This window comes from Portunus trituberculatus, chromosome 25 (genome assembly GCF_017591435.1).
Source record: "Portunus trituberculatus isolate SZX2019 chromosome 25, ASM1759143v1, whole genome shotgun sequence".
In the NCBI taxonomy this organism is placed as follows: domain Eukaryota; kingdom Metazoa; phylum Arthropoda; class Malacostraca; order Decapoda; family Portunidae; genus Portunus; species Portunus trituberculatus.
Window position 1 is genome coordinate 2,380,513 of NC_059279.1, and position 7,799 is coordinate 2,388,311.

General features: G+C 45.5%; 1 protein-coding gene across 3 annotated transcripts; it reads left to right on the forward strand.

Annotated features, from left to right (window-relative positions):
• Window positions 1-391: 391 nt before the first annotated feature.
• Window positions 392-7,771, forward strand: LOC123508909 (leucine--tRNA ligase, cytoplasmic-like). 3 transcript variants are annotated; one of them, XM_045262922.1, is made up of 6 exons: window positions 392-459; window positions 1,509-1,700; window positions 2,822-2,888; window positions 3,300-3,442; window positions 4,036-4,310; window positions 4,649-7,771. In XM_045262922.1, exons 2-6 carry the CDS (start codon window positions 1,509-1,511, stop codon window positions 7,470-7,472), a joined length of 3,501 nt encoding a protein of 1,166 aa, XP_045118857.1. In that variant the 5' UTR covers window positions 392-459; the 3' UTR covers window positions 7,473-7,771. The 3 variants fall into 3 exon arrangements, with proteins under 3 accessions (XP_045118857.1, XP_045118856.1, XP_045118859.1); XM_045262921.1 differs by having other exon boundaries at window positions 396-579; XM_045262924.1 differs by lacking the exon at window positions 392-459 and adding an exon at window positions 615-765.
• Window positions 7,772-7,799: the final 28 nt, after the last annotated feature.

Sequence of the window (7,799 nt, forward strand, 5' to 3'; positions counted from 1 at the left end):
GCCATGGTGCCAGGTGCCAGCACTGGGGACACCTTTGTTGCGACTTTGAATAGGAACAAAGAAATCTCTTAATTAAAGAAATTGTTGTGGTTGGAGCCTTGGAGGAGAATATGGAGGACATGAGGATGACCTGTAGATATTAGTTCAGACTGTCTTTTTCTAACTGGAAAGAGCAAAACAGTAATAGATACGTATTTTTCTGCATTTTGAAAGCATGTATCTGTTATCGAACTGAAGTCAATGTCGCCCTTGAGAAAAATGTCCTGGTGTGTGTGCATATATATATATATATATATATATATATATATATATATATATATATATAGAGAGAGAGAGAGAGAGAGAGAGAGAGAGAGAGAGAGAGAGAGAGTGCATAATCCAAGATGGGCCAAAGGTTGAGCACCACCGTGCGTGTGTGTGTGTGTGTGTGACGGGATCGAGGCGCCGGGTGAGGCGAGGGTGAGGAGCGGTGTTTGTTGACTATTTTGTGGGTGTGGAGGTGTCCTCGCCGAGTAAGCCGCCTCTGTGGTGTTCCCTGCTGGTGTGCCCCCGTCAGACGTGAGCCTCAGTGGTGCCAAGGTAAGGGCAGGGCGCCCAGGTGTGGCGGTGACGTGTGGCTGCCATGTGTTGCATCAGCTGGCCGCACACCACGCCTCATGTCACCACCCCAACACCCCCATCCTTAGTGATACGACACACCCACACTCCCAGCAGCAACACACAGGGCTGCATGCAGAACTGGTGGACTCACTACACGCTCCCTGAGTGAGCATTACCCCAGAGTGTGACACGGACAGCTGTCAACTTGTGGTGTTCACTCCCATTACGGAGCGTCAGCTGTACACACATAAGCCAATACAGATCAACACTCATACATCCACAGTCCTGCTAAAATGTCACTTATAGTTGGGTGGTGGACTTGGGAAGCTCTGGTCTCTTGTGACAGTAAACCCTGAAGTCTATCTATGTAACAAGAAAACCCTGACATCATCCACTTCACAAATTTAAGACAGATCTTTGTGTTCACCCAATGTGTGGTGTGAGGTTATGCATTCCTTCACCATTTACTGTACTATTTCTTAACATCCATCAGAATGCAGCCTTTAGGACAGGGGTGTGCAAACTTTTCAGTGCTTGGCCCATATTAAAAATCACAATCTTATGGGGCCGCATACTTTATTAACCCTAATGATTAGTATTTAAGATAAAAAATGAAAGTCCTTTAAAGAAAAAAAAGCCACCCTCCTACACATATGCACACTGCAGAAAATGAAATACTACAATATTGTTTGGCATTGTTTATTAACTTTCTCATATTTACTAACATTTTTTGGGGCTACACTAATTCCTCTGGTGTGCTGCATGTGGCTGGCATGCTGTAGTTTGCCCATTCTTCCTTTAGGATTTTGTGGACAGTCTAGGAAACAGCATCCTTTGTAGATAGTAATAAGGAAAAAGAAATATTAAGAAATACCATTCAGTTCTAAAATGTGTATGATATCTTTCAGATGTCGCGCAAGAAGCTAGAAGATCTGCTGGCCATCGAGCAGCAGACACAGAAGCAATGGGAAGAGATGAAGGTGTTTGAGGAAGATGCACCAACCAAGGGGAAGGCTGAGAAGTACCTGGCCACCTTCCCTTACCCTTACATGAATGGCCGCCTCCACATGGGCCACACTTTCACCCTAACCAAGTGTGAGGTGTGTATTTAACTGTGGCAGAGTCATTGTCATCATCATCATCATATGGTTTATCATCTGATAAATCATCCAGAAACTTGTCATCCAGGGCCTGATTTAGAATGTTGTTCAGTTCTTCATCACTAATGTTCTTCCTCCTTCTAGGGAATGTGACTCACATGGTTAGCTCTCCTTTGTTGCTATGGTTAGGCAGACAGAAAGGTAACATGTGAAGGAAAATAAATAAATTCTGTGAGTACACCAGTCTTTAAGGGAAGAAATTATTGACGAGATGTATTTTAAGAAAAACTATACTGTATTCAGAAATCACAATAAAATGATTTATTAATGCACAAGACAAAAGATGATACAGCCTATTAGTGTGACTGACTGAGACTGACTGACAGCACCACAACTCACCACCAACAAAACATCATCATTTAATACTTCATTACCACTCAAGGGTTACTGTTGTGGTATTCATCAAGCTGCAGTGCACACACACACAACACACCGCGTAGTGTAGTGGTTAGCACGCTCGATTCACAATCGAGAGGGCCGGGTTTGAGTTCCAGGGCAGATAGGCAAATGGGCAAGCCTCTTAATGTGTGGGGTGTGTTCACCTAGCATTAAATAGGTACGGGATGTAACTTGAGGGGTTGTGGCCTCGCTTTCCTGGTGTGTGGAGTGTGTTGTGGTCTCAGTCCTTCCCGAAGATCGGTCTATGAACTCTGAGCTTGCTCTGTAATGGGGAAGACTGGCTGGGTGACCAGCAGGCAACCGAGGTGAATTACACACACACACACACACACACACATCACTAACTACTTATAGGTGACACCAGCAGAAATATGTATTTAGTTGTACCACATTTTTCTGCTGAATTCTAGACCATCCATATTTAGTTCAACTGCCTGCAAAGAGTTAAGGACTAATTTACTTGTTTTCATGTATTGTGAATGAAGAAAGGTTTTGGAATTTGTGTGTATTTGTACATTCTCTCTCTCTCTCTCTCTCTCTCTCTCTCTCTCTCTCTCTCTCTCTCTCTCTCTCTCTCTCTCTCTCTCTCTCTCTCTCTCTCTCTCTCTCTCTCTCTCTCTCTCTCAGCAGTGTCATGGCTTTATTGCTCCATTTTGTTGCAGTTTGCTGTTGGATATCACCGGCTGAAGGGCAAGAAATGTCTCTTCCCCTTTGGTCTTCACTGCACAGGTACTGAACATTTACTGATGCATGTTTCTTCAATAAGGATAAATTGGTCTTCATGTTTCTTTGACATATACAGACTGTCAACCCCTTGTTCAGTGATAGATTGATTACTTTCTTCCTCTCTGTGTGTGTGTGTGTGTGTGTGTGTGTGTGTGTGTGTGTGTGTGTGTGTGTGTGTGTGTGTGTGTGTGTGTGTGTGTGTGTGCAGAGAAATTACTATTATTCTCTTTACATTTATTCAAAGATGCTCAGATCCTTGAAATATTTGTCCCACCATTTATTCTCCAATACTTAGAACTCATATACTAAACTTTGGAATGTGCGTGATCTGTCGTTACCTAAAAAGGAAACCCATATATGATGAAGACTTATTTTGAGGCATGGATTCATCAACTTAGCTCTCTTTACTGACAGGAATGCCCATCAAAGCAAGTGCAGACAAGCTGAAGCGGGAAGTGGCTGACTTTGGCTGTCCCCCGAAATTCCCTGAGGAGGAAGAGGAGCAGCAGCAAGAAGTGCAGGAAGTGACCATCAAGGATAAATCAAAGGGCAAGAAGGTGAGACATCTTATGAGTCAGAGAGAGAGAGAGATTAACTTGTTGCTGTATCTTCCTTCCATATGATACCATTGCTGTACTGTATGTTAATGAATCACAGTCAGTCTTGTCATGTTCACCCTTTTGAAAACATGGAAACACTGAGAAATAAGAAATTTTATCAGCAAGCATAAAGTTACCAAGGAAAGGTCATCATCGAGTACTGAATCCTGTCAGATCACTCAAGGGGTAAACAGTCTATTACTGACCATGCCATAAAAAATAGTGATTCTTAATGCCTTCAGTACTGGAATGCATTTTTACCACAAGTTTTGGGTGTGATTAAACAATTTTACTTACATTAGGAATGGTTTGTGGAGGTTAGAAGATTAATGGCCATTGTCTTCACTGTTTTATTCTCTACATAAGTTTCTGGAGCTGTATAAAATTGCCAAATAATAAGCAGAATAAATATGAAAATGCATCATGGTACTGAAGGAGTTAGGCTCTAGCATGATATGTGAAGAATGTAACCACTGTCTTTTACTCCTTAGCATCTTTCTGTTCCTTACACATCAATCACCCTTAACTGTTGTGTCACATCTTTTACCCAGAGCAAAGCTGCAGCCAAGACAGGAGGCGTGAAGTACCAGTGGCAGATCATGCAGAGTCTTGGGCTGCAGGATAGTGAGATTCAGCAGTTCACTGACGAGGACCACTGGCTGCGTTACTTCCCACCTCGCTGCATTGAAGACCTTAAGCGCCTCGGCCTGCACACTGACTGGCGCCGCTCCTTCATAACCACCGATCGTAACCCATACTACGACTCCTTTGTACGGTGGCAGTTCTTCCGCCTCAGGGAGAGAAAGAAGATCCAGTTCGGGAAAAGGTCAGTGTTTCTCATTCTTCTGACCCTGGTACTTTTTATGGCAAAATATTGATTAAGGTGTGAATGTGCTCTTTTAGCTCTCCATCCTTGTTGATTTACTCTGGATGAAACTGAAATACTTAAATGCATGTGTCCCCATCTTTTTGCATTCAGCCTGATTTTATAATGCTAATAATTTTTGTTGCATGAAGAGCTGTCTGTGATATACCGGTATAAAAAGTTTCAAGTCTCTTGGTAACATTAGTAAGTATGACTAAAGTGTAATTTATTGGATTTCATGTCAGCATATGTGTAGGAGAAAAGTTTGAGGAGAAATTATATGTCTGGTGTTCCTCCAGGTACACAATTTACTCCCCTAAGGATGGCCAGCCTTGCATGGACCACGACAGGTCATCAGGGGAAGGCGTTGGGCCACAGGAATACACCCTCATCAAGATGCGAGTGCAGGAGTTGACCGGCAAGCTGAAGTCTCTCGCTCCCAGGCCCGTGTTCCTCATAGCTGCCACCCTCAGACCTGAGACTATGTATGGCCAGACCAACTGTTGGCTGGGCCCAGATCTGACTTACATTGCAGTGGAGACCAAACAGAAGGAGGTGGTAGTGTGTACACGCAGGGCAGCACGGAACATGGCCTACCAGGAGATGCTGAGTGTTGAGAATGAGGTGAAGCCAATTCTGGAAGTGAAGGGAAAGGAACTTATGGGACTCAAACTGGCAGCCCCACTCACCAGCTACGGGACCATTTACACCTTGCCTATGCTTACTGTGAAGGAAGACAAGGGCACTGGAGTGGTGACCTCAGTGCCTTCTGATGCACCTGATGACTTTGCAGCCCTGGTGGATCTGAAGAATAAGCCGGCACTGAGGGAGAAGTACGGCATCACCGAGGAGATGGTCAACGTGGAACCTGTGCCCATTATTGATGTCCCTGACTATGGGACACTGAGTGCTCCAACAATCTGTCAGATGATGGGTATTAAGTCTCAGAACGACAAGGACAAGCTGATAGAAGCCAAGGAGAAGGTGTATCTGCGAGGCTTTTATGAAGGAACCCTCATTGTGGGAGAGTTCAAGGGGAAGAAGGTTCAGGATGTCAAGAAGGGAATACAAGAGAAGCTGGTCAAGAGCAAGGAGGCGATGGTGTACCAGGAGCCAGAGAAGCAGATCATATCCCGGTCTGGAGATGAGTGTGTGGTGGCTCTGTGTGACCAGTGGTACCTGGACTATGGCGAGCCCAAGTGGCGGGCAGAGACTCAGAAGAACCTGAACAGCTTGGAAACTTACCACGAAGAGGTGAGGCGGAACTTTGAGGCCACGCTGGACTGGCTGAAGGGCCACGCCTGCTCCAGAACGTATGGGCTTGGCACCTACCTGCCTTGGGATGAGAATTGGCTGATTGAGTCCTTGTCTGATTCCACTATCTACATGGCTTACTATGCAGTGGCCCACATTCTGCATCCTGATGTGTACGGCCAGGAGAAGGGTGAGTTTGGCATCACTCCAGAGCAAATGACACCTGAAGTATGGGATTACGTGTTCCACCAAACTAACAAGCCACCCAAGACACCTATCAAAAAAGAAGGACTGGAGAAAATGAGACATGAGTTTGGCTTTTGGTACCCTGTGGATTTGAGAGCATCAGGGAAAGACTTGGTGCCAAACCATTTGACGTACTACTTGTACAACCACACTGCCATCTGGCCAAGTCAGCCTGACAAGTGGCCTCAGTCCATCAGAGCTAATGGCCACCTTCTTCTGAATTCAGAGAAGATGTCAAAGTCAACTGGTAATTTCCTGACATTAGTGGATGCTCTTAATAACTTTGGGGCTGATGGAACCAGAATGGCCCTGGCTAACTCTGGAGACTCAGTGGAGGATGCAAACTTTGAGACTCAAGTAGCAGACTCTGCCGTGCTCAGACTGTGGACATTTGTGGAGCTGGTGAAGGAAATGCTGTCAGAAAAGGCCTCAATGCGCAGCGGGTCGTCCTTTACAGTTAACGACAGGATGTTCACTGCTGAGATGAACCTGAAGATAAAGGAGGCAGATGAACATTACAAGAACTTAATGTTTAAGGAAGCCCTTCGGACCTGCTTCTTTGAATACAGTAATTTGTTCCACCAGTACAGGGAGAGAGCACAAGTTCAAGGGGGACTTCACTGGGATCTTGTCCAGCGTTACTTCACCACGCAAGTGATTATTTTGTCCCCAATCTGTCCACATGTGTGTGACTACGTGTGGCAGAAAGTGTTAGGTAACAAAGAGTCTGTCCTTAACACCACCTGGCCAGTCATGGAGGAGCCTGACCTCACCCTGGTGCAAGCTTCTGAATACCTTGCCGAGGCCTCTCACCGTTTCCGTCTTCGCCTGAAGGCCCACATGACCCCAAGCAAGCCCAAGAAAGGAGAGGCACCTGCACCACCCCAGGTACCCTCACATGGCATTATCTGGATTGCCAAAACCTTCCCCAAGTGGCAGAGCACCATTCTGGCAACAATGCAAGAACTTTACAAGGGTAACAATAACTGCCTCCCTGATAACAAAACACTCAGCAAGGCCCTGGGTGCCAATCCTGCCCTCAAGAAGTACATGAAGAAAGTAATGCCATTTGCTCAGCTGGTGCGAGAAAGGATGAACACCATTGGAGAGAAGGCCCTTAAGAATACTGTTGACTTTGATGAGCGTAGTATCTTGGAAGAGAATCTTGATTATGTGCGTGGAACTCTAGACTTGGAGGGGCTGAGTCTGGGGTGGACTGAGGACTGTGACAATGAGCGCACACAGGAAGAAGTGGTGCCTGGGGAACCTTTCATCACCTTCACCACAGCACCAAACCTCCCTCTCACTCTGGTCAACCCTCAAGCTCATGCTGGCTTCTTCCAGTGTTGTCTGCCTGTCTATGAGGGAGACACTGTGGCTGCCCTGGTGACGCGCCTCAAGCGACGAGAGCGTGCCATCAAGCCATCCATGAAGGTCACACTTCACAGGTACAAGGATCCTTTGCTGGGACCTCGCTGCATGCCGACACTGGTAGGACTGCTCCAGGGCATGGAGGAGATGGGCGAGCAGGTAACACTTTCACTGAAGGACAGTGCTGTTCACTTCACCTCTAATGGGTCCACACTTTTCCTTGGATCAAAGATCCTTTACATGGCACAGTAATATTCTGCGTCTGAAGAGTGGATGGGGTAGGATGTTGGGGGGAATATCTATAAAAAAGCAGCAAGTTTATAATTTATAATCCAAAAGATTTGCATATAAAGTTTCTAAAGATTACACAAAGCTACTGCCAAGTTATGTACAAGTTGCACATTGCAGGGGCTCATCATACACACATGTCAAACTGGAGGCAGTGATATTGTGATGCATTGTATAAAAATTGATAAGTTGAAGCCACAATGTGCAATACAATACACTCAGGATAAATCTAGCTATGATTGTGGAAGGTTGATGAAGGAAAACACAGGCTGTGAAGGGAATACTTTCTTC

What these genes read in the sequence shown, in the direction of transcription:
- LOC123508909 (XM_045262922.1), top strand. Translation starts at nt 1,509, where the DNA reads ATGTCGCGCAAGAAGCTAGAAGATCTGCTGGCCATCGAGCAGCAGACA. An exon ending in CTTTGGTCTTCACTGCACAG is followed by an intron (nt 2,889 to 3,299) that starts GTACTGAACATT and finishes CTTTACTGACAG; the next exon opens with GAATGCCCATCAAAGCAAGT. An exon ending in ATAAATCAAAGGGCAAGAAG is followed by an intron (nt 3,443 to 4,035) that starts GTGAGACATCTT and finishes TCTTTTACCCAG; the next exon opens with AGCAAAGCTGCAGCCAAGAC.